We start from the raw sequence: 26,428 nt of genomic DNA, 5'->3' as shown, positions 1-26,428 counted from the left end.
TCTCAGCCACGCCCAGCCCTGGGCTGTGGTTTCCTGCGAGGGGTGTGGGGACCTGCAGGACTTGCCTTCTGCTTCTTTCCCTCCCACCTCCGTTTCCTCTCAGCCTCAGCAGCGTCCAGCTTTGTTCTTCTCAGGCCCTACCTCAGGGCCAGATCTCTCTCTGGTGTTCTCATGAGCTTTGCAGAATTCCTCCCCGACTCTACTCACCATTGCAGACTCCAGCCTCATTTTTTATCTTATGTTATTATGTCTTAGGAAATTTTATGGGACAGTAGATGCAGGAGAGAACAGTGATCCGTGGGTTTTTGCCCGAGTCTCAGGACTTCTCTCAGAGTCCCCGGCAGCATCCCAGTCCCTTGACTTGGGTTCTGCTGGTGTGCCCTGCTGTGCACGCTGGTGAAGCAGGAGGTGGGGTTCCCAAGGGTCGCGTGTGCCCAGGGACCTGTGTTTCCTCCTAAGGCCGTAGGACAGATTTCGTCTTCGGGAAGGTCACTGGTTGCCATGGAGACAGGATAAGGGGGCGTGGTGGGAGTGGGTAGAGAAGCTGTGAAAAGTTGAAAGATGTGCTCAGCTGAGGTCTGGAAATCGGACCTCAAGGGAGAACCAGCAGGAAGAAGCTGTTGCCGTGGAGACAGCACCTAAAACCTCTGTGACTGTGTTAAGCCTGTTCTAAGCATTCTTGGTGGGTTTTACACGTGAAACTTCTCTGAGGAAGCGCACTGTCTGGGACCCATGCTCGTCAGGAGGTCCCTTTGCTTTTGGTGTTCTCCCGACTCAGTGTGATTTCATTTAATACCTTGAATTAATCTGTCCTGCTCAGGAGTCGTTATCTGTTTCCAATCCAGCACATCTTCAGTGATAGAAAACTCTTGCCATTCACCTCCTGGATCGTTGTCTTCCCTGTGTCTTCTCCAGTCAGTCCCACTGGTGCCTCAGTGAGCTGTACCCAGACGGCGCCCTCCCCAGCCACGGCCTTTCGCCCACCCCTCCTCCCCGTGGCTTCTCAGTCCATGTGGCTTCTAAGATCTGTCCTCCTGTTCACGTCGATCCTCTTTTCAGCTCTAATGGCCTGTTAAATACAGGGAAACTGTCTTTATATGTCATAACTTTAAGCTATACAACTCCTGCTCTGGAATTTAAAATATCACTGAACTTCTCATTTCTAAGGGCTCTGTTCAGTTCTTTGTCAAACTCGCCCTTTCAAAATCATTTTATGTTTGTTCCTTTTGAACATCATCCATGTATTTATCATCTCTGTGTCTCAAACTCCTGGCAACAGCCTCTCCAGACGAGGCATGTCGGGAAATGGTAGTTGAAATTAACAGTGTCACCTCACAACATATCTTTAGTAGACTGAACTGTGTTCAGATGCTGTATTATGTACTAGGACAAGAACTGAAGAATCTAGAAGGCAGAATTTCTATCCTTGAGATGGTTTCATTTTAAATAATAAATAGAGAACCGTGAATTCAAAAGCATATAAAAACTGATATTTTTGCAAGACAAAATTTTATGCCTGGAGCCTTATCCATGAAAATGTTAATAACTATATTTGAGAGAAGCATTTAAAGCCGACCAAAATTAAGTATACCGTCAGCATCCTTTAAAGATGGTAACAGGGAAAGGGCTGTGATTTTTTTGTTATGATAACAAACTGTTTTCTAAAGGAAAAAGAGGAGCCTATGAAAATAATTTTTGCTCAAGATGAAGTTAAACTCATGATTATTCATCTTGGAATATATTTTTAAGTTTTAATATAAAGTATTTTTTGTAAAGCTTTTAGTAAGTAGATTGCAAGGTGCTGTGCATCGTTTCAGTTCAGTTTCTCACCAGCATGAACACTGCTTTACAGCTGTCTGACCTCAAAGTGACAAAGAACTGGCATCCTTCCCAGAGCTGATTACAGCAAATACCTGAAAGGAGCCAGCTGAACCAGAGAGCCTCTGAAAGTCTCTTCTGGCGAAAATTGAAGACATAGTGTCAGATAAAAATGAAAGCCACCATGAGCTGTGAACAACATAAGCTCATAATTTATTAAATAAGTTGAGTGTTTGGCCTCATCATTTTCTTTTTCTTTTTAAAATGTTTTTAATTGAGGTATAGTTACATTACAATGCTGTGTTAATTTCGGGTGTACAGCATAGTGTTTCAGTTATACATATATGTGTGTGTATATATATATATATTCCTTTTTCATGTTCTTTTTCATTATAGGTTTTTACAAGCTATTGGATGTAATTCCCTGTGCTAGCTGCCTAGCCATTTTAAACCATGCCTATCTACAACTATATTCCAAATCTTGTAGTAGCCTGTAATGAAAAAGAATTTAAAAATTAATATGTATAAGATTGAAGCATTATTGCTGTACACCAGAAATGGACACAGCATTGTAAACTGGGTCGATGTCAATTTAATAAATAAATAAAAAATTAAAAAACAAACCATGCATATCTGGAGTAAAATCCTTGTTTAATGCAACACATTTAACACTGAAAACAATGAGTGAAACCAGGAGAGTTGAAGTGGGTCATCATAGAATGTGACATAATAAGAAATACAACTGGAAAAAAAAAACCAGATTTGGGAACAGATAGAAATGGTTTGGGTAAATACAGCTCAGCCATGGAAGGGCCAGAAAGCAGGTCCCAGGCTCCAGGAGCCAGCCTGCGGCCAGTGTTCCGCTCAGGAGGCGGGTCCCACTCTTACTCAGGCTGGACGGGTTGGGGGTGACTCAGAGCAAACCGTGCTTGCCCCTGGCTCGCTTCCCGGGCCCTCAGAGGGCTGTGGTGGCGCCTGCCTGCCGCCGCCTGCTCAGAAGCCGCTCCTGGTCCCCGAGCCGAGCCCCCCTGTGCACGGGTCTCCACGTCCTGCTTAGACTGTTGGGGAAACTGAAGTAACTCTCAGCTCGTTTTAGTGCCTGTTGTACGTTTAAATGTAAATAAAAGCACCCCGGTATTTGCCCTCTCAGCGTTCGCATTTCATTTATTCAGCAAGGTTTTAAACAATTAATACCTAAAGAACGCACTGAAATGTACAGGCTCGCCACCGAGGCAAACGAGGGCGGGGGAAATGAAGGCAGAGCTCACGCTCAGGTCCCCACGGGCGTCCGCTCAGCGGGAGTCTCCTGAGCACATGTCACGTGCCAGGCGGGTAGTCTGCTGGGTGCCGGGGGTGCAGCAAAGTAACGGAACTGTTGCAAATTCTGCCCTCTTGGGACTTGTATGTGGAAGCGGTAAAATGCATCATACGTCACGTAGTGTTAAGCACTGTTTTGAAAGGTGAAGCGGAGACGGTGCAGAGAGACACACAGCTAGGCGGGGTCACGGCTGCAGGGCCCTGGGGTGGGACGGGGCTTGGCGTGGACGTGGATGAGCAGGGCCAGTGAGGCCAGAGCTGCAGTGAGGGGCAGGGTGACGGGATGGAGACAGGGTGGGCGGCACCTGTCAGGGTAAGGAGTTTGGTTTTCACTCTGGAGGAAATAGTCATCAGAGGATTTTATGGAGGGGGGACACGATCCGATTGGTGTTTTAAAAGGAGGCCTCCCCCCACCCCCGTGTTGGAAACTGGCCCTGGGAGATCGCGGGCTGTGGGAGGGAACAGTGGGTGGCTGTGCAGTCACCCTGGTGCAGGACGGTGGAGAGGAACACGGTCCTGGACTAAAGGTGGCGTTCTGATTTGCTGACTTGGCGTCAGATCAGATCAGGTGTGGCGGAGGAAAGGGATCAAGAAAGACTCCAGGTTTTGGACTTGAGCACCTTGAAGGATAAAAGTTGCCTTTTATTGAGGTGGGGAGAGTTTTTTGAGGAGCAGGCTGGGGAGATGAGGTTTTGAGTTTTGTTTGGACCATGAGTGAAGTTTGAGATTCCCATTTGGGTGAAGGAGTCTTGGGTGAACAGACACTGGGGAGGCCTCTGCTTAAAGATAATGCATATGAAGAAGAGAAGTGAGGGGAGGGCGGAGGGCAGAGGAGGCCAAGCAAAGGAGAACGAGGAGTCGCAGCCCTGGCAGTGAGAAGAGGCTGGGGGGAGTTCTGGAAACCAAATGGGCAGAGGTTTCAGGGAGGAGGCAGCAACTGGCTCTTGGGCACGTGCCGACTCGAGGTCGGTCGTGTGCGCGCACGGCTGTGTAGCAGCGAGGTGACCGGTGAGTGGGCACGGGCGGGTTCAGCAGGGTGCTGGCTGTGAAGCCTGTTTGGGATTGAGTTCGGAAGAGAATGGAAGACCTGAAATTATGGCCCGTAGGTGTCAACTCCCTCAGGAGTTTTGCTCCAGAGAGGATGGAGAGCTGACGCCAGGCTACAGGTGTCCAGGCCTGTTGTTCACCAGGGCAGACGGTGACAGAAGCCCTGCCACTGTCCTCTGGGGCCTCAGGCTGTGGTTCGCCCCCTTTTAAAAAAGGCTGTTTTTTTGTCTTCTGCTTTATCCTCATTAGTTTTCTTTCAGAACTTAAAATCCTGAAGACTTCATATTTATATATGACAACCCTCTTCCCAACGTGCTGTTTGTGAAAATGCTTTAGCATAGAAAGCATGTTCTGTTTTTCTCCTCTTGGCCGTTTGGGATGAGCTCATGGTCTACAGTCGTTTAAGAGTGTTGGACCTGCACCAGGAGTACTGAATCTTCTCTTAGTGGATTGAGTGTGTTCGTAAACCACAGAACATTTCATGTGCTGTGTCCCCAGGGACCTGCCCCATTCACCCAGCCCCATTCTCTGGTGTCATTCCCAGCAGGCAGCTCAGGTCAGCCCTGTCGGGTCCACCAGGGCTTCCGTCTGTTGGTTCCTTCCCTCCTCCGTGCACCCCCTGCAGGCTTGTCTCCTGTACCTGCTATCTGCCGGTGGCACTATTTTGGGGACACAGCAATGAACAAGAGTCCTGTGGGGTTTACGTGCTAAAGAGAGGCCGCCAGCAGGCAGGGGATCGCTCAGACACACAGAACGGGGGCCAGGGCTGCACGGGGGTTTGAGGGCCACGCTCGTAACGGAACGGCCACCAGCCCTCCTGGAAACCACGGCAAACCTGGCATCAGTGGTGCTGAAGCTTTCTCGATTTTACGTGGGAACAAGAGCTCCCCATGGTGGGGAGATGCCCCTGGAGACGTCCACGCCCTGCGCCCCGGAGCCTCTCGGGGCGAGTGGGGCTGCGACTGCGAGGGCACGACTGTCAGGCCCTGAGGTGCGGAGAGGGTCCCGGGTTACCCAGGTGGGCCCCACGCCATCACGGGCGTCCTCATGTGTCACAGTCCGAGCGGAGACTGAGAGCAGGAGGAGGGGCTGGAGCCAGGGAGGGCGGGCGGCCTCGAGAAGCTGGAAAGCGGAAGGAGCGGAGCCCCCGGGGCCCCGGGAGGAGCGCAGCCCTGCCCACACGCTCGTCTGCCGCTGCAGAAGACTCATAATCGACTGGTGACCCCACACCTGGACGTGAACAAGACTGTGTTGGGTCGAGCCACTGAGGGTGTGGACACTCGTTCCACCAGCAGCAGGAAACTGGTAAATGCAGGGAGAGAACTACGCAGCAGCTGGAAACCGTGGGGAGGGGGGGAACCAGACGTTCTGGGAAAACTGCTCTTTTTATTGATCTGCAGAAATACGGTAAAATGAAGTGCTTGCTCTCAGTGCAGTTTTCTGGCCACCCTTCCCAATCCAGTTGCGGACTCTTAGCCCATCTTTCACAGAAAGTCTGGATTTGCCACCGTTGTTTAGATGCCAGGTGCTTGGAAATAGACACAAGAGAGTGAAGCGATGGGACCGGTGTGTGTCCAGGGAAGGCCTCTCTGAGGAGGGGACAGGTGGGCGGGTACTGACAGAGAGGTAGGAGCCCGCAGAGGGTGGCAGGTGGGGGGGGGGGGGGAGTACCGGAGTGGTCCTGACCTGAGGGCGAGCCTGGCTGTTCAGCAGGCGATGGGGCGCTGTGAGCCCAAGCCCAGCGGCAGCAGGCGAAGTCAGAGGTGAGCAGAGTCCTTCCCGCAGGGTCCAGGAGCCTGGGTGTTCTCACCGGGGAGAAGCCATGGGGGGGGGGGGGGGGTTGAAACAGCAGAGGGACAGGAGCTGACTTACATCTTCTACGTTTGCTGCTGGGTAGAGAGGGGTTTCCGAGGGGGAAACGGGGGAACGCAGGCTTTGCAGGGCTGCAGACGAGAGTTGGTGGCGACTGGTGCTAGAGCGGTAGCAGTGGAAATGGAGACAGATTTGGGACGTAGGATGAAGACAGAGGAGGTCAGACCTGCTGGTGGGGGGCTTGAAGGGAAGCAGGAGAAGCAAGAGTGACTTCTGAGACTTGGGAGCGTCTGCGTGAGTGGCAGTGGACTTTCTAACATAAAAGACTGGAGGTCCTCAAAGCCGCATAAATAAAGGGTGCCCCTCTGAAATCCTTAACCACCGAGGTTTTGAATAATGCGGATCAGTGCTGAGCATTTGAAAAACACTGAGTGATGAACAGCACAATTGGAGACAGTCAGTCAGAACACGGGAGAATGCCTACTGGTAAGTTGGAAAGAAACTTAAAGAACTCTTTCAGACCATGAGCTTTTAAATAAGGACACCTCCAGACCATTCCTAAAAATAAACGCATTAAAAAATCTCAGGGGAGAAGATTTTCTGTTCTGAGTCATCATTGTGCAACATTTACAAACAGAAAAGTCATCATAATTTCTAATCTTAATTTAAAAAATTAAAACCATGTCCTTTTTTCTCTTGTGTAAAGGGGAAAATCAACAATTTTTAAAAATCTCTTCATGGAGTTGAAACTGTTCTTAAAGATCTTACTCTAATTCACATAAAACAGTGAGTGTTTGTAGACATCTGTACGCGCACACACTTTGGTCTTGAAGCAGGTCAAGACGCAGGCCTTCATTACAGGCGAGAGCTGATGTGGGAGGCGTCTTGTCAAGAGCCTTTTTAATTCTGAGTAATTTAGTAGCTGAAGGAAGATGGAATTTAATCAACGGCAGAAAATTGAGTGATCGGGCCTTTTTAAGAGGACTTACAGGTACCAGCTTAATTACTCCTCCCACTGGATCTTTTAAGGACTTAACGGCTTGACTGTTGTTAGTTGATGCTTCAATTCCAAGTTAAACCCTGCAGAATTGTGACAGCTGTATGTATGTTGAATTGATTGATTAAAATCTGAAGATACGGTTACTGGGTTTCACATGGATTTGGCACATCTAAGTACTTCCCACGACAGGTTGTCACTGTGGCTGAAATACAGTGACATGTTTCAAAGTAATCGTTACTGCTCTTTTGAAAAATCACTAATTTTGGAGATTCATTATTGGGGTAAAAATATTTTGTTGGACTAATGGCCAATCAATACTGACAAACAGATGCTCTCTCTTTCTGCCCGCGTCCCCGCCCTCCCTCCCCGCTCCCGGGGCAGATGGTGCGGGAACAGTACACCACCGCCACCGGCGGCGCCCCCGTGGAGAGGCCAGAGAACCAGAGTGTCTACAAGATCGGCATTTACGGCTGGAGGAAGCGCTGCCTCTACTTGCTCGTCCTCCTCTTGCTCGTCCTCCTCCTCGTGAACTTGGCTCTGGCGGTGTGGATTCTCCGAGTGATGTGGTTCTCCCCCGTAAGCATTTCTTCCCCCTGCCCAGCCTGCCCTCGTCTTGACTGTGCTGTCACTCCGTCCACCTGATGTCGTGGAAGCTTCCTTTCACGTAGTTAACATCTGTTTCCTGTCTGGGTCAGAGTTTTCAGTGGCAAAAAAAAATACGTGTAACATTTAATTTCCTTTTTAACCTTTTTTTATAATTTCACTGTGAACTAGAGCGCGTTGCTTTTTTGGCTTGTTTTCCTTGCAGTTTTCCATTAGTCATCATCTTTACACGAGGCAAAAATGTCATGATCTTGAGTTTGGGTTGATTGCATCATGATTGCTTAAGATTATTTAACTCATTAATTGGTAACATTTTATGAATCATATTTTCCTAATCTCATTAATTATAAATATTTAACATTCAGACAGTTTTCTCATTTTTTAAAAAGCTCCATCCTGATATCCAATCGATTCACGTCCACACTTCAACGGTTGACAACAAACTTAGTGAATAAAAGATCCACAGTCCTAAGGAATTCAGATTCTTTTCTCAAGACAGCTGAGTGATTGTAGATGCTCTTGTAATACTTAGTGTACTTCCTGAACAACCTTTACTTAACGTAGAACGTCTTAGTCTTGGAAGATAGTCACAGAGAGAAAAGATGCTGCAGTGGACATTTTTTGGAGATTGAATCAAGGTTGAACTCCTCAGATTCTAAACTGTGGGGTCTGTCAGGGGGCGTCCTGAAGGAAGCCCCTCGGCCGTGCAGATGGCCGGGAGACCGCCCCTCGCCAGGGGGAAGACCCTGAGAGGCCTGGGGGGCGGGAGGGGGGGCCAGGGAGGAGAGACCGCCCGTCCCCTGAAGCAGGAGGCAGGCCTGGAGAGCACAGTGTCAGAGAAGACAGAGAACGATGGTGTTTCCAGGAGAAAGAGGTCCGGTGTTGAACTCTGCTGAGAACGCAGAGGGAAGGACATTTTAAAGGGTCCCAAGGTTTAATAGCGTGCCGGTCACTGGCGATCTCCAGAGTGAAGTCTGTCCCTTCTGGAAACTTCATGAGGAAACGCCCTGCGAGCAGGCACCTGGGACACAGCTCCACATCCTCCGTGGTGCTTGTCACCTAGGACGGGCCCTACAAATAGTGTTACGCTGTGAACTCACGTTAACCACTTGAAGCCTGACTTAAAAAGCTATTTCAGGTGTTTGGGGGCCTGGTGATAGGACTGTTTTGTATCCAGATTGTGCAGGTGGCTACCAGGACCTACGCATGAGTTAAAACTCGTAGCACTGTGAGCCTCTGGAGTCCACGTCATTGCCTCTTAATTTAAAAAAATTAGATAGAAACTGTAAGATTCTTTTCCCTACGTGCTGGTGGGGCTCTTGGGGTTTATTATAAAGTGATTGTTCCGCTCTTACATGCATTTCCTAAACAGTCCTTTGCAGTCATGCAAGATGACAAAACACTGAATCCTGAATAACAACAACTACAGTTTTAATGGAGAGAAATAGAGGAAGACGCGATAGGAGAGCCATGAAAAAGCACACGTAATGTAAGTTGATACTGAAAACAATGAAGGAGAGAGCAGTGACTGTTGTCCCGTCCCTTTTGCAGGCAGGGATGGGGCACCTGCACGTCACAAGCGATGGACTTCGCCTGGAAGGGGAGTCGGAGTTTTTATTCCCACTGTACGCCAAAGAGATCCGCTCCAGAGTGGTAAGAAAATGATGGCTCATTTACATAATTTGTGTTTTATGAAAAAGAAATCGTGGTTAAGCACAGAAATTGAATGTATTTCAGAGGAGAGTCCTTAGACTGTACGCAAGGACGCACATTCCTGGCGCAGCCCTTACAACGAGCCTGTCTGCGAGGCTGTGCGGCTTGCTTCTGGCGTCACGTTCTGAAAAGACTCCACTTCCGCATGCGTCGGATCCGAATTTGGCAGCCTGAGTAATTTAGACCATAATAAAGTAAAGATTTAGTTATTAAAACCTGTATCAAAAGCAATCTACACTTCTTTCCAAGTAATTTAAATACACTTATTTCAAGAAATTTTAAATGAGAAGCTGAGAAAGAAATTGGTCTCCTAGTGGAATGTCCTGTACTAATTATACAAATTAGAGATGAGAGTCCTGTAGGATTCTCCATAAACAGGTTAAACATCACCATTCAATAATCATGTGACTTTAATAGTAAATCTGCCTTAAATATTATCTTCATTTACCTCCATGAAATTTTTAACAAGGAGAAACAAGCATAAAATAAGAGTCAAACGATTTTTGTTACATGTTCTATTTTTCCTTATGTGATGCTGTAGGCTTTGTTGTAGAAATAAACACTTTGCTAGGTTATTGATAAGGTGCTTTTATCTCAAAAAAAGATTAAAACTCCATCCAGCTGTAACTCTCCGGTTGGTGAAGAGCATGGCCTGTTCTCCCCCCACTTTCCTGGGCAACGTCTCCTACATCAGAGGCTGCATCAGCTATTCCAGGGCAGTTAGACAGCAACCAAAAGCCAAGGACTGAGACGCTCGGTCTCGTGGGAGAGAGAGCTCGCCCGCAGCCAGACCGGGACAGCCCCAGGCTCTACCTCCGACTGCGGTGTCGGGCCTGAAACATCACATCCACACCGGCTGCAACACAGAGGTCCCGGAGCGCAGAGCACTCCGTGGTCAGCACCCCCGGTTTGTTCCCTCTGGTGGCGCCTGCGAGGCAGCCGGGACAGGCAGATGGCCTGGGGTGTCACTGCGGACACACGGTGAGGCTGATGCCGCGACCCTGCTCGGACAGCACACCCAGCGCGGCGCCGTCTCAGCGCACTGAGTAGCCCGGCGTGCGGAACTTGGGGAATTCACACAGGCTTTTGCAAAAAGGGAAGGCAGATGGGGACAAAGACTTCAAATACTAGAACTCAGCCTTTTTCCCCAGAGTTACGTTGGCCGAGCTCCTGTCACGTTTTGGAGGGTAAGCGTGGGAGAGCAGCCCGCGACCGGGTGGTCAGAGCACAGCAAATGAAATGTTCTAGAACTGGTGACCCTTCTGCTATGTCTTAGCGGGCTTTTCCATCTCCAGTAGACTTTAAAAAAGAGGAGCAAAGTTATGTACATTATTTTAGATAATCACATATTAAGGTCTCAGTGTGATCAGTGCATGAAATTACAGAAACGTTTGGAATAACATTGTGTGATAACAGCTGTATTTTGTAACTAACATGGCATTCTAATGATAGGATTAACTGAGCAAAATTATGCCCTACAATTTCTGTACACACTGACGTATTGGTTACATCGCCTTTTCAAAGATGAGGCTGGGAAGTAATTTCCCATAAAGTTATAGAAATTACCTTGTGAATTTACAAAATTTGCCACGTAATTCATCTATCAATATTGCTAGGCTGAGAGAAGTTCTTCATTATGAATATAATTCAACACGGTACTCCGGCCTCTAACGTGCGATTACGCGGTAACCCTTCAGCACTAGTCCGTGAGGTCCTGTCAAGATTGTGCTTCATGATGTAAACCCACCCACCCTGCCCGTTATCCAAAACACATAGAAATTATATCTGGTGAGACAAAAAGATTGTATTTAAAAAGCATACAGATGTGGTCAAAAATGAGACGAAGCAGAAACACACCGAGCGGTGAAGGCGCTCTTGACGGGAAGCCGCTCGGACACTCACAGCCCTGAGAAGAAGGAGCAGCTCAGAGTCCAAGCCCACGGACGCCGGAGGCCACAGGGCGTCTGCGCGGCCAGAGCCCCGCCAGGCCCCCGAGGCAGCAAGGACGGGCGGGGAGCCCGGCCGCGTGCCCGGGGGAGGGGACCCAGGTACCCCTGAGGACAGAAGCCTGAGCCACTGTCACAAGACGAGAGACCCTGCGGCCTGAAGGGAACGGCAGTAAAGCCTTGCGACGGCTGGGCAAGCACGGAAATGCAGTCACATCCACCTGGGGAGCTTGGCACCGAAACGTCAAACCACGTACAGAAAACTTCACCTCAGAAAAGGTCCCAAGTCAGCTCTAAACAAAAGAGAATTAACCTCCCACCAAGTGAAGACAGTCAGCCTGGAAATGAATGGAAAGATCACCGTTCTTGAGACATCAGAACAAATTAAACCAGAGGGAAGAGAAGCAATGAAAGACTGAAAAGCAGAAATCAACAAAACAGAAAACAAAAACAAGAGAGAAAATCAGTGAAACCAAAAGCCGATTCTTGTGGAAGATCAGTAAAAAGTGATCAATCTCTAATCAGCCTAATTACTAAAAAGAGAGGCCGGTGTCTGCCATCCGCCCACCCACCCACCCCGCCATGCTCACCAGACGTCTGCCAGGGCAGCGCCGATGGGCGCATCCCCTTCACCAGGAAGGCACAACCTTGCCTAGAAACCCCAGCCCCACCCCAGCAGCGATGACCAGAACTGTGTCACTTGGGTCCCCCTCCCCGCACGACAGGCTGAGAACGCCATCGCCCTTTCGCCCCCCGGGGAAGGCAGAACGAGGAAGGGCTTGAGGGAGCCCGACGGCCAGAGTGGCCCCCGGACAGCGTGCTCCGTCCAGACGCGGGAGCGGGCCTCACAGCTCCGGCCTGGGCGCTGCCCTCCCTGCAGGGAGAATGGTGGCACAGAGCCTGGGGGTGGGCACCTGAAGACCGGGTTCCGTCCTGGAGTGCCACCTGCCAACTGCGGCTTTGCGTGAGCTGTGATTTACCCCCTGGGAACCCCGTTTCCTCGTCCGTGTGCGAGGAGTAACACTGCCTCCCTCGGAACGCGGAGGGCGGAACGAGAGGCTGACGCCCAAGCCGCTGGTGACGCGCTAGCTCCCATCACACCAGGTGTTTTATAGCGGCGCCAGCACGAGGAGCAGGGTCACACCGCCGGGTGAAAGGTCAGAGGCTGATAAATCCACCCGCTTCCGCGGAGCAGGCTGGAGGATTTCGGACCCGCTGAGTTCCAGAGCGCCCCCAGACGCCTTGCCTTCTGAAAATCACGTCGTTCCCCCGCAGCTCTGCAAGGCGTTTGGTTCCCTCTGAGGGACACAGCCCACCTGAATCCAACAGCCGAGTCACTGCGTTCCTTTTGAAGACGACTGTTTATGTAAGAGCCAGCCGTCTTCTGTAAAACGAAGCCCCATTCAGACTGCGGCCCCTCAGAAAACATCACCTGCTCCTAACGTCACTTTACCTTCTGACGAAAAGCTCTAAAAACAGAGGCACCTAAGAAATGTTAAAAGCTCTTTTGAAATGGTGAGAAGCCTTTGCGCTTTGAACATAAGTAACAAGGTATTTATTATAGAAGAGCTAACCATTCTCTGATTTATCTTTTAAAATTAGATCGTGTCCTGGACGTAAAATGATAAGAAATGAAATTTTACTTCCTTGGAAAAGAAAAAAACACTGATTAAAACTTGATTGTTTTCGACCTGAGAGCAGACCTGGCCCATTGTGGCCAGTGCACACAGCACTATAAACCTATGAGATTATTATATTTTGTGAAAAAAAGTTAATGCATTGACCCCCTTAACATAATATAATTCAAGTGTTAAAAATAATCTTAGCCAAAAATGTATAGGATCACAGTATCCGTGACAATGGAGAGGTAGTTTTGTACAAATCCTAAATTTATATACAAATACAAAGATAAGGTCATTTTAAAAGTACATACTTGGGTAACGTTGTGAACCAACCCCTGTTTAGGACTCATCTCTGCTCCTGCAGTCCACCCAGAACGTGACCGTGAGCGCGCGTGATGCGGACGGAGAGGTCACCGGCAGGTTGAAAGTGGGTGAGTCCAGCTTCGTCACAGAGCTCTGCACGTGTGCGGTCCGTGAACAGTTGTGCCGAATGGATAAATTTATTTTTTTCTCCTGGAGAATTCAAAGTTACTTATGAGCAATCAATGAATCTTCTAAATACCACGCTGTGCAGACCACAGAGAGTAGTGTGGCAGGCGGGCGGGGAGGGGGGCAGTCTGAATTATTTTAACTGAAGCAGAGGACCCTTAAGGTCGCACAAGGAACACAGTGGTTATTGCAGGACACAGAGCACCTCACAGAGACCAGGAAAGGAGCTGCCCTCAAGAAGACAGAGCCAGGGGCTGAGAGCCAAAGCTTTCATCCTTTCTCTCTCTCTCTCTCCCCCCACCGTGTTCGCCTCCTTCCCAGTGTATCTGTGCCCAGATTTCCACGTATCATGGTTACGTCAGTTCTAATTCTATAGGACTCCCTGGTTCCTTAAGAGAAAGAAGATAAAACGTAGAGGAAAAAACAAGTTTTACTTTGTAGCAGACATGCACACATTTAAATGAAGAGTCATTGGAGGGTTTTGAGGTACAAATTAGTGAAATAACATAAGAATATGTTGGTGACCATATCCAAAACTGGCCAGTGTACTCATTGAAAAGCTTCTGTTTAATTTCTAGCAAGGACCAGCACCTTGAATGAGTCTTGTGAGGGTCTCAGGGACTCAGACACAAAATCTATAAGTATCCATTTACTCTGAACTTATTTTTCTAGAAAAGAATATGTGCTAACCAGAGAATTGAGAAACACATGCAGCTCCTTAAGCGCGTGCTGAGAGCTGTGTTCTAGAGAGACTAAGCCGTTATGCTGCCAGGATTGAAAGCCTGGAGGCATGAGGAGAAATTAGGAAACACAAGTTGATGGATACGCAGATGTGCCCATGAGAAACTGAACGAGATCTCACACGCTGGAGGAACAGTGTCCCCAGCCCCGGCCCAGAGTGGCACCCATTAAACACCTGCTGGATACAGCCAGGGTTTGGAAGGCAGTGGGTCTAAAGCTTGGAGAAGGAGATGCCCCTTCACTGAAATAGAAAGTCGGGGTGGCGTCGACAGATGCGCATCCCTCAGATGGAGGGAAGGGCAGAGAGCTGCGATGCCTGCTTTCTCCTGGTTAGGAGGTGAGGTGCAGGGCAGAGGCGAGAACTGGAGTCATCCACGAGACAGTCTTTCTCAAGGCTCACGTTTCACAATACAGAATCCTTAGCTGGTTAATGTCAAAAGAATACCAGTTTAATTCATCTGAGTGGAAGAATTGTATTATTTTTGGCAAGGTTTTAAAACCTGAAAAAAATAACTTTTAAGTAATTTATTCGTACAAATATTTGATATAGATTAACACCCGTGAGACTTAAATTAATTTTTAAAATGTAATAGATTTAGGCTTAGGACTTAAGATTTAATCATAGAATCAAAAAAACAGTAACAAATCCTAAATGTTTAGTGATTTAGTTCTGCTGGGCAAGATGGTGTGTGTGAAAACAGAGCCTTCAACAGTGCTGAGAGTAAGCACTTGATAACAAACTGTCTTATTTAATTGTTCAGGTCCCAGAATGGTGGAGGTCCAGAGTCCACAGTTTCAGATCAACTCCAAGGACGGCAGGCCACTGTTTACTGTTGACGAAAAGGACGTTGTGGTCGGTACAGATAAGCTTCGAGTAACTGGTAAGTCGTAGCTCTTTCTTTTTCATGGAGGAATAACTGACATACAGCGTTCGTTCCAGGTGTACAGCTTAATGACTCGGTATTTGTATATACTTTGAAATAATCCCCGCAGGAAGTCTAGCTAACGTCCATCACCACACATACTTACCATTCTTTTCTTGCAGTGAGAACTTTCAAGACTTCTGTCTTAGCAGCTCTCAAATACACAACACAGTATTGCTGACTACAGTCACCACGCTGTACGTGACGTCCCCGGGGCTGCTTTATTTTGTAACTGGAAGTCTGTACCTTTTGCCCACCTTCACCCATTTGCCCACCTCCCAACACCCATCTCTTGCAACCACCAGTCTGCTCTCTGAGTCTGAGTTCGGGTTTTGTTTTGCTTTATTTCTGAGCTTCCACATGTAAGTGGCATCGTACAGAATTTGTCTTTCCCCGTCTGACATTTCACTGAGCACAGTTCCTTCACGGTCCATGCACGTTGTTGCAAATGGCAAGATTTCCTTCTCTTTATGGCTGAGTCGTATTCCATTGTGTGCATACCACAGCTTCTTTATCCAGTTGTCTGCAGCAACTCTAAAGGAAAACAGTAACCCACGGAGGGGCCCGTGGAAGGCCCTTCTGCAGAGCAAGCCGCACTTCCGGCAAGTTTGCTCTGGGTCCGTCAGGCAGATAGGGAAAAGCAGTTGGGATGTGTGGACTTTTTCTTCGTGGCATTTCTTTTGAAATTCTTTGATACTCTCTTAGAAGAATGAACACCTCCTCAAAAATTTTACCCACTTTTTTCTTCCACAACATTGTTTCCTTTTATCTCTTTCCAAGTGGCATAACCCAAAGGCTTGTCATAAATCCCCCCGTCATCTGTAAGGTATTCACGTGTCTGTTTTCCACGTGGCTTTTGCAGAAAAGCCTTCTTCCAAGTATTTTTTAACTCCCATTGTGGTAGGTACTTGGATTCCCTATATTTTTACCAAAAAAAAAAAAAATTCCCTTTTTGTAATAAAGGTTGGATGAGGTTCTGATAGAATTCATGTTTAGGGCTGGAAAGAAATTTTATTTTTAAATATATTCAGAACTTGTTCTAAATTTATTTGCCGACCTCCTGTAAAGACTAGAAGATGTAAAAAGGCAGACGCTAGTTAAATGGATTCCAGGACTTTTGGGTGCTGTGGGAAAACCAGAAGAAACTTTATTCTCTCATGTTACTGCCAATACTCATAAGTGAAAACGAAATAATGTTCCTGACCTAACAAGTGGACGCAACCCCAATACAGAGTTTTGTGTAATACGTAATTGCTAACAAAACAAGCTGTGGAAATCATCTATGTGGCAGCACACTCTCAGACAACAGGTGCCCAGGTTTTCTTACTAAAATAAAGGGCACTACGAAATCTAATTAAAGGAAACTGATCATTGCCTAATAAAGAAATGGCCGAGTTACCCAAGGGCCTTGGGCATAAGACATCCACTGTTACGTTGTACAGAAAAGGTGAGCTTTGTAGATTGAGGTTTTATTCCAACCTCAACAATGACTAGCTGCATGACCTTAGGCAAATTATTCAACCTCTGTTGGCTGTTCCCTCACCTTTAAAAGTGAATTGATGATGGCAGCTGTGTTAGTGTTGCTGGAGGAAGTGGACTGACGCGGGCCGAGGACAGCAGGGGTCTCGGGAGAGCACTGTTGCACTGCGGGCAATCAGGTCTGCAGGGAAAACACCAAGAAACAGGATTTGCTGCTCCATTACCATTTGAGGCATTTACACCTGGACTTTGGCCTGGTCAGACCCCCAGGCGTGAAACCCAGCCAAGCCCACCAGGTAGGACTTCTGACCAGCAGAGCTGTGAGCTAACCAGTGGGTATTGTTTTAAGCAGCTGCATTTGTCATAATTTGTAACAGACGTAGAAAACTCCGGCAGCCGTCACACAGGTTCAGCTGTTTAGGGAAAACTGCACCAGAAACCAAAACTTGATTTCTCCTTTGTTTCATGTGATTCCAGAGTTGTTGCAGCGATGGTTAAGTTTTGTTAAACATGAGACACAGTAAGAATATCTCTATAAACATTAATTTTTTCAAATAAATTCCCACTAAAGCTTTCCTCCGCCACTTACTGTAAAAAGTTGGCCTGTTTTAAATGGATTGGCTCCAGGTGGCCGTTGGAGTTTCTCGGATCAGCAAAAGCAGCAGCAGGTGGCAGCCGAGGAGGGCGCAGGGAGACCCGCCAGCCCCTCTGGGGCCCTCTGGGCGGCGGGGACAGAAAGCCGGGCTCAGCTTCGCCTCCCGCGCTGGTGGGTCACGTGCGCCGGGCTTGGGGCGTGCGGGGAGCGGCGGAGGGGCCCTGCCTTCAGGGAGCTGCCCCCCCCCATCCTGACTTGCACCGACTGCTCCGCTTGACTCTGATCAAGTCGTGTTTTCTTGCCGCTGCCTTTGTCTTCAGTTCCCAAAAAGTAAGATGAAACCTCTCGTCATTCTTAAGCCGCTTCCATGCACCCTTCGGTCAGCTAGGAAACTGAAGAACCATTTTTAAATCAGATTGAAGGAGATGAAAAATTCCACCAGTTTGAAAGTGACCTCGGCCTTTAAGTAGTCTCATTATTTCCCCCTAATAATAGAATTGTTACCAAGTGACCAGAGTCAGCATGTCTCTCTCACTAACCCCTGTTTTGGAACGTCTTGAAATAGCATCAAAACGCCCTCTTCGCGACAAGGCACGGCATGCCGTTGGCCGGCTGCCCCACGTGTTCCCCGGCGATGAGCTGCCGGGCGGGCCGCTCGCCCGTGTCTGGGAGGGAAGCCCGGCCCCGGCCCTCGGGAGGCGGGCAGCGCCGTCCCCAGCGCCCCCCAGCGGCCGCGGGCAGCACGGCGTCACGAGCGACGGCGTGGGGCTGCTGAGTCACCCGCGAAGCCGCCGGCAGCGGAGGGCCCGGAGGGCGGCTCCCAGCCACTGCGGAAGTGAAGGCGGACGTGGGGGGCGGTCCAGGCCCCTTAAAGACGCGAAGACAGGTCTCCGAAGGCGCTGGGGGTCTCCACGCCCCCAGAGCTCGAAGCCAGCGCGTCCACCGCCGCTCCGCGCGGGAGTGACCTGCCCCGGCGTTAAGCGCCCTTCGGCTGGAGGGAGTGGAAGACCCCAGCTTGGACGGCAAGGGCGCGAAGGGGCTCACCGCGGGAGTCTGCAGGTGGGGCTCCGACCTCGAATCACAGCCCTGCCACTCAGTTAATTCGCCTCTCTGTTCCTCGGTCTCCTCCTCCCCAAAACAGGAAACCAGTCGCACCTGCCTCGCGGGGCCCTGGGCGCTGCACCACCGGGAGGGCGCGCACCGTCTCCTCGGCGCCCGTGCACCCCCGCGGCGCCCGTCCCGCGTGAGACCAGGTTCTCAGACTGATGAGACAGCTGGAACACACTGATGCCCAGTAACCAGAAAGCCAGTTTTAAATATTTAAAGTTTTGATTTTTATATAAATTTCCTGATGTGCCTTAAGAAAACAAAGGACACAAGGTACAGTTTTTACACATGAAATCGAGAGAATGAACCAAATTACTATCACCTAAAATGTATGGACTTACGCAGTTTTCAGCAGAAATTCCTCTTCCCACCTGAGGGCTACACTGCTGTACAGTTTTGAAGTGAGCTGGGCATTTGTAATTGCTTTAGAAAGCCGATTCTGCGTCTAGGAGCCGAGAGAAGTCGCGGCGTCCTTGGAAAGTCGAGTCGGCAAGCGGTTGTGGCTGTTTTTGCCGGAACTCAGACGCCCGTAGCAGGCAGCGCGGACGCTCCGCTGTGGGCTGTCGTTCACTTCCCTCGTGTAAACCGCTGCGTCTTTGGTTTGCGTTTAGGGCCTGAAGGGGCTCTTTTTGAACATTCGGTGGAGACGCCCCTCGTAAGACCTGACCCACTGCAGGACCTCAGGTAAGGATTTTGTTGAACTGTAAACAGGCTGTTACAGAAGATGCTCGCCCACACTTCCCAGAGTGTTTCCCCAATAAATTCCATACACTTCTCTAAGCGTTTCCTCAAAACACTCCAAGATTTCAAGGTGTGTAACAGATCCAATTCTACGTAGAGATGTACGTAAGAAAATGAAGCTTTGTTTTACGTGCAAATACTGGTAGACAAGAAATTAGCAACTGCTCTGATTTAGTCTATCAAACGGTCAGTTCAGACGCAGATGCATTATCAGGCACTTCTCTCCTCTTAAACCAGCCTTTCAGCTTTCCCCCTCCTTCCCACCTCCACTCTGCTCTCACCCTGCGCCCTGGAGGGATTCTGTCCTGTCCTCCTCATTGGTCTGTAAACAATTCAATGAAATCAGCCTTGCAGCTTTTGGGTGGGGAGGGGTGGGGGAGGGGTGGGGTGGGAGCAGCTGAAAACCTTCCAAGCGGTCTCTGTGCCATCTGGTGGAAGTTCAGGCTTTCCCAGGCGGAGGCAAATAGGAGTTTTTCTGGTCCATATATTCATGGTTCTGTTTCTACATTTGACTAAATCACAAGGAGATTCTGATAAATTTTACAAACACAAAGCCAGCTGAGGCCAATTCCACTCTATCAACTCCATCCATCCTGTATTTTTCCAAAAGAAGCCTTTGCATCTGCCCTGTAATCTTCCTATATTTAAAAATAAAATGCAAACCACCCCCAAAGGCCAGGCTTACATCCTGTTTTATGAACATGTAACAAATGAACGTGTTGCCCTTAAATTTGCCTTTTTCTTAAACACTTTTGTGTTTTGGCTAAAGAATAGTGTCACAAAGGGGTTGACAAATAGCGTCTTCTCCTGGTGGGTATGCCGGTGGAGGCTTAACCCACTGCCTGAAGCTACTGCATAGGGTTGGGACTGTCGAGTGTCTTCATCTGGGATGCGAATCCCATAGACTCTCACTGATGGGAAGTTCACTTCTTTACGGCACAGTATTTCTGGATTCATCAACGAGCAACATACCAGATACCGGTGCTCGAGAATGAGTGAAGACACTAGATCCCCTACTGGTTCTGTTTTCTGTGCTAGGCCATGGGCTGGGGGATTCCTGGGGGGGGGGGCTGTTTTTTATGCTGTTTTTTCTCAGTTTCTTTCCCTCATTTCAGACTAGAATCCCCAACACGGAGTCTAAGCATGGACGCCCCGAAGGGCATTCACATTAAAGCTCAAGCAGGAGAAATGGAGGCCGTTTCCCAGATGGACATCGTCCTGTGCAGCAGTGACGGAGCGGTGAGTTCAGTCGAGGGCGCCCTGTCGTATGGTCCTCGCGTCCAGTAAGTCACAGTGACACATCCATGAAGGCATCAGTGCATTAAATTTATGGTAGTTTGTAAAGAAACATCGTGAGAGGCATAGAGCAGAAAATGTAGGAAGGAAAAGACAGTTTACTTGAAAGAAAGGCCGAGAAATGTTAAAATAATTCTGTGTTGGGTCCAGACAGCTCTCTTTGACTGGTATTTGTGCCATCACGCTTTGAAAAAACACTCGAGCTTCAGGGCTCACAGAGAATGTCAGTTCTGCCATTTCCTGGTGACCTGGGCTCCCCCTAGGGTGGCCATCACTGGGCATTACCTGTAAATGACAGCCACCACCTGTCACTGCCCAGAGCGCTGATTGCTAACACCAGTGCTGCCTACGTGAAAATTAAGTATGAAAAATAAGAGCTACCGTAAGGAAAGGTCTGGAACTTCAGGTCCAGAAATAAAGCATCACTGCTCCGAGCTGCAGTCCTGAGGGGGCCGTGGAGCACAGACTGGTTCTAGTGTGAGGTCAGCTCGCTGATCTCCTGTTTGAATTCAGGGCCGTTAACAGGCCTCTCTGGTCTGTCTTCTCACTCGTCAAATGGGGGAAATGACACCTCACTGCACGGCAGGCTGAGACCCCCGCGCAGTAAAATGACTTTGCAGTTATACTGATTTAATACTAAGAGGAAGGCATGTGGTCGGGGCAGCCCCTGCGTGTGCACCAGCCCCGTCCTGCTGGCGGGACGCGTAAGTCATCGCTGAAGCCCCTGCAGGTTGTAACTGAGAAAGTTGGGACACCAGGAGCAGATAAAGGCAAAAGCGGGAATCAAGAATTTGGGAATCTTCCTACTAAATCATAATGTCACTGCTTACTGAAAATGTATTACCTTGGGAAAATCTACACTGGTTTTAATTTTGAAATAATATTACTTATTTTCATGAATTAGGTGTCATTTTTATGAGTAGCATTCCAGCCTGATCTGTAAGTAAAGCTGATATTCCTGGGAGCTAGTTCAAAGTGAAGGGGTGTCTGGCCTCCCACAAAATATTTCTCCCGAAAAGGCAAAGAAAGATGAACGAGGAAGCAGTCTGTGGATTGCCAGGGACTGGGGTTTCCTGGAAGAAAAGGAGAAAAATAACTAGAAAAAAATGAACCAGTTAACCGGAGAGAGGGAAGCCAACAGGTCAGGGGAAAGCAAAGAACTGGGCAGAACCCAAAGCACTGGACAAAAACCTAACTAGGTTCTGCTTTTAAAAAACACCCCACCCCTCGGTCTCCGGCCGTGACAGTGCCCCGGGCCACAGAGCCGCCTGGCAGTGAGGGAGGAGCCCAGGCCCGTGGGCAGGGCAGCCCTCCGGGCCTCCCCGCAAGCGCCCTGCGAGGGGTCAGGCTTGGCTACGCACTGCAACGATACTCATTTCAGTTGTCAGGAAGATTTCCAAATCTCAACCAGTGGCCGTTTGTTTGCATTTCAGTTCAACTGAACCTTTATAGGAACAAAAAAATCTGGTGGCTCTCACCTTATCTCAGTGGGCTTTACCTGCATGTCTGCTGCCTTCCCACAGCTAACACAAGGCCGCAGAGTTTCAAATAATATTTTTAAAAGTTGGAGGAAATGGTTGCCAGCTCTACAGGAATTTAGTTGCCTCTCACAGGAGAATAAAATCAGAAGTGCCAACATTCACAGGTTAAAATGATTAAGATGAATCTAGTTCTGTGGCTTGAACTACATCCTAACAGGGAGGAGGCGCTTGGTATCAGAGAGGATCACAGGGTAAATGGGACTCAGCAAAAGGGTCATTATTTCTTGTCAAATAATTCCAAAGGGTCTTTGTAGGAGTGCCACATCATAACCTCTCTTAGCTCAACCAGCACAATGAGTAAAAGGAAAGCATGACTTCCCTCAAACTTGGAGAAGGAATTTATTAAGTCCCTGCCTGAATGTGAACTAGAGATAAGCTTTTAGAGAATCAGATCATCGTAATGACTCTAGTGAAGCCAGGTGCCTGTCATGTTCTGTGCAGAGAGGAAGCGAGTTTGTCCAGAGCATTCTGAGATGAGTGGGGCTCACCTCCTTCCTCCCCCTCCCCGCTTCATCCCTCCTTCCTCCCCCTCCCCACTTCATCCCTCCTCCACCCCCTCCCCCGCTTCATCCCTCCTCCACCCCCTCCCCCGCTTCATCCCTCCTTCTCTCACAAGCAGCTCGTGCTTGATGCGGAAACCGTGCGTCTGCCCACGCTGGCTCAGGGCACCCCGGGCCCCGCTGGCAGCTCACAGGGACTCTATGAAATCTGCGTGTGTCCAGATGGGAAACTCTACCTGTCTGTGGCTGGCGTGGGTACCACGTGCCACGAGAGCAGCCACGTCTGTCTCTGAACCACCTGCACCCGCCACAGAGCACCTGCCTCGTTTCCAGGAGCTTTAGAGGGCCGACCTCCAGCCACCACGCTTGGAGCAGCTGGACATTCTGTAAAGCTGAGACGGCATGCAAGGTGTAGCACCCGCTCTCCAAAGGTGCTCAGAAAGAAAACTGTACCAGGGAGCGTGTTCCTGGGAACCCCACGATCTCAGAGTGGCAGGTGGACGTGAGACACAACAAGGAAATAACAAAGCAGTGTTTATTCCACTAGACTAACTTCCGTCAGAATCACTGTGGCTTTCCCTTTTGCATACGTGGGACCTGCAGTGAAACACTGAACTGCTGTGTGGCGTCAGCTGTGGTGTCCAGCTGTGGTGTCCAGCTGTGGCCCCCCCCGGAGGCAGTGTGGGTCCCTACCACAGCGCCCCAGGGCTGTGAGTGCCCCCTCCACTTCCATGCAGTGTTGGGTTTCACAAGAAAATCTTCCCGTGTTAAAGGGACCTGGAGGTTGATCTGATTTTTAATACATAATCAGAGGAATAAATGATACAAAACTGATCGCACTTTCTTTATACTCAGTCAGTGAGCAGTAAAAGTCAGCCGCCATTTCTCACAGGCCCCACAGCTTGTCTTCCTTCCCTGACTCCCCACAGCTCTTTGAGGTGGGCGTTACTGTTCCCCCAGGTACTCATGGTAAAACAGGTTCAGAAGGGACAACTCCCCGGGTCACACAGTGTCTATTAAAGCTAAACTGCGACCCTACTTTGCAACATCAGTTTTCACTCCAGAAGACTCTGATGTGTCTCGTTCGGTCCCCGTCACCAGTCCACGGGGCACCTGTGTAGACGGGCTTGTTTGGCGAGTGAAGAAACAAAGCTGAGAGGAGTTTGTCACCCACCACAATCACACCACCCGTAGGCGGGGGCTGGCAGCTGTCCAGCCCGCGTGGACGGGGAGGGCCCCAGTGAAGCCTCTCGGGGTCAGCCTCTCAGTCCCCATCACTGGTTGGGTCATTTGTATGTAAGTCCAGTGGGCACCCTGAACCCATGCACAGGTTGGTTTTGTGCAGGCCACTCGCTCACCTGTGAAATGCCTTCCTCGTAAAGAGTGGTGGGTGTTGGTTTGGGTGTGTGTTTTACCCATTGCTCTAATTAGGATCCCCAAACAGCACAAGACGTGGTGGGGCCAGCAGCACCTCGACTTTCTAACTGAAGGAACGCTGTTTTAACAAGGTGTTAACAGTGCAGCACACTTACACCGACTCCTCAGTCTCTGACTTACCAGAGTCATAAACACTTGAAATTACAAAGCAAAAACGCGGCGTTCCCTCCGTTAAGCGTGAACCCAGCTCTGAGTGCAGCGCTCCTAGTAGGGGCGTGCTGGGGGCGGGGGATTTAGACTGTAGGCCGGTAGTTGGTATTTGCCCTTTCCGTTCAGTTAGGTCCTGATCTTTAAACTTCATGCTGCTTTCTTGCTGTGACATCCCTGGTGTGAGGGTGAACAGTGTTGCCTTTCTCTTCTGTCACATCTACTCCTCGTACCGTGTTTCACGCCCACTTGATGCAGATGCAATGCGGGACCACCACGGACCTTTCTAAGTTAGTCTGGTCCTCCTAGTCTGTGGCCCAAAAGAACGCTGTAGATGATAAACTGAGGTCGAGAAAAAGAATCAAGGAGAAACTATGGGGAATAGAACCTTTTAAACAAAAGATATATATCAGATTTTTTTGCTTCTTTGCTGGATGGAATCATCATGAAAGACGTTTTATAGCTGTGTTCTCCAGAGTGGTAAGGAATTTATCCTTGGTTCGAATAAAACTTTTAGATAGGCTGTATTCTAAAATGTATTACACAGACCTGTCTTCTTAAATACATTACACAGAGTAGCCTGAATTTTCACTGATGGTGCAGGGTCATGACTGTGGACACGGCTAAGGAGGCACACACACTGACAGCGCCACACAGCAGGTGGTTATTAACTGCTGGGTGACGATATTTGTGACCAAAAAATCGTCCATATTTCTTTTCCAATTTCCTAGCCAACTGAGAAGCAGACACAAGTCAGAAAGATGAAAATCAAAATACCAGTGTTAATAGTAAAGTTTAATTCGCAGCAAAATGGACTAGAATCTAAGGCCTTTCAGCGGAACAACGTGACCCTCCCCGTCCCTGCAGACCTTAAGCTCCAACTCTGCAGCTCCTGCCTGTGTTCAGGTCCCCCTACCAGGCTCCCCCAGGTCAGTCTCCAGCCCTCTGGGGATGCAGATCAGGGTGGGAGCTACTCTTCTGAAAGGTCAGAGCATCCTCGCCCCGACAAAGTCGGCTGGGCTGGGTCGGCTGCAGGTAGCGTTCTGTCCCCCTTCGCTGATTCAAAACATCACTTCTCACCTGGCTTTAGCAGTTTTCTCCATATTCTTAAATTCCACTTCAAATTTGCTGTGGTTTAAAAACCAAATAAACTTTGTATCAAGTGTAAACAAGCAGGTGCCAGAGGAGGACCTAAGGGCACCGAGTAAAAGGTGGTTTTCAGCCAGACGGACAGTGCGCCATCAGCGTCTTCCTCTCAGAGACCCGGGCTTCGTGTCCAGAGCAAACGAGGGCGCCTGCCGGGCCGCTTACCAGCTGTAAGAGAAAGACGCACAAATTGTAAACACGTAACTCTTATCTTTAAGTAAAGCCACAACTCCCGCCAGCATTCCTGTCGCAGTCTCCCCGGTCTGCAGCAGCTGCAGGGTGCGCCCCCGCCTCTCCCACACCTGACGTGACAACCCCGGAACACTCAGGGGGGCTTCCAGACCAGCTAGTGAGTGAATGATGCCACTTTAAGCCAAATTTGTCAAAACAAGGTACGTGGAAATGCAGCTTCAGAAGCCAGCTCTAGGAAATGCCACCTGCAGGCTTCAGCTCGTGCCTGTGGTGTAGGCGGGCCCCGTGGGCCGCGGACTCGCCAGCCCCCACGCTCCGCCCCGAGTCAGCTCCTGGAAGATCTCTTCACTCCCCTGCATCTGTGTGTCTCCTGCTGGTTCTGCTTCTCTGGTCGAAGCCTGAGTAGTAAAGACGTGACTAATTAAAATCTCAGACAACCGCACTGTGTGGAACAGCACAAAACATCAGCTGGCAGCGATGCAAGAAGAGCCCACCCGTCCTCAGGTCAGACCAGTCAACAACTTCCGTCCATTAAACACTAGTTACCATTTTACCAGTGGCACCCCAGGGTTCTCGTCGTGTCGGAGGCTGCGGGCCCAGCGGCCCAGAACCCGGCCCAAGTGCAGGAGGCCGCCCGAACCCCTCCCTCAGGGGCAGCCACTCCCACACCAGCTGACACTTTCCACTTTCCTTTTCATAAGGAAAGCAAAATAGGGAAAATGGGGAAAAGCATAAAATAATAAAACTTTTTAAATTAGCTCAGGTCCAAAGTTCCTTACCCTGAATTGCAAAGTCTAAAAAGCTTCAAAAAATGAATACTTTCCAAACACATCTGCCAAACTATTGGTGGCAAAACGTGACCTAAACTTCGGTGAGGCTGTTCCGCGGTCCGTGCAGCACGGGGGGCGTCCGTGGGTTTCACTGCAGAGGGACTGGCGCGTCTGATTAAAGGGGGCTGCCCAGCGCTGACGGACGTGCTTCATGAAACACAGCTTACGTGCACTTGCATTAACTTCCTAAAATCCAATTCCGAAATACATCTGGATGCAAGGGCTTCATATAAGGGACCATGAACCTGTATTTTTTTTTAAAAAAAACAGAAAGTCTAGGAAAAAACACAAAACTCCAACTAGACCAGCTACCATAACGGCCAGACAAGGTTCTCTGTGTACATTTTAATACCCAAAAGCAATAAAATATATTCCAAGTGCTGAAT

At 49.2% G+C, this 26,428-nt stretch overlaps 1 protein-coding gene across 2 annotated transcripts in view; it reads left to right on the top strand.

Moving 5' to 3' along the window:
• The window catches only part of SGCG (sarcoglycan gamma), a 32,264-nt gene extending 8,832 nt beyond the window's left edge, over positions 1–23,432 (top strand). For both annotated transcript variants that reach the window (XM_064493270.1, XM_010988745.3), the window contains exons 2-8: positions 7,376–7,570; positions 9,149–9,250; positions 13,222–13,309; positions 14,870–14,989; positions 18,824–18,896; positions 20,069–20,192; positions 22,410–23,432. In XM_064493270.1, coding sequence (XP_064349340.1) covers positions 7,376–7,570; positions 9,149–9,250; positions 13,222–13,309; positions 14,870–14,989; positions 18,824–18,896; positions 20,069–20,192; positions 22,410–22,583 — 876 coding nt within the window. In that variant the 3' untranslated portion in view covers positions 22,584–23,432. The remainder of the gene's footprint in view (positions 1–7,375; positions 7,571–9,148; positions 9,251–13,221; positions 13,310–14,869; positions 14,990–18,823; positions 18,897–20,068; positions 20,193–22,409) is intronic.
• The last annotated feature ends 2,996 nt before the right edge of the window (positions 23,433–26,428 follow it).

Source organism: Camelus dromedarius, chromosome 13 (assembly GCF_036321535.1).
Source record: "Camelus dromedarius isolate mCamDro1 chromosome 13, mCamDro1.pat, whole genome shotgun sequence".
Taxonomy (NCBI): Eukaryota; Metazoa; Chordata; class Mammalia; order Artiodactyla; family Camelidae; genus Camelus; species Camelus dromedarius.
The sequence above is the reverse complement of the archived record's forward strand: the minus strand, read 5'-3'. Positions and strand labels throughout refer to the sequence as shown.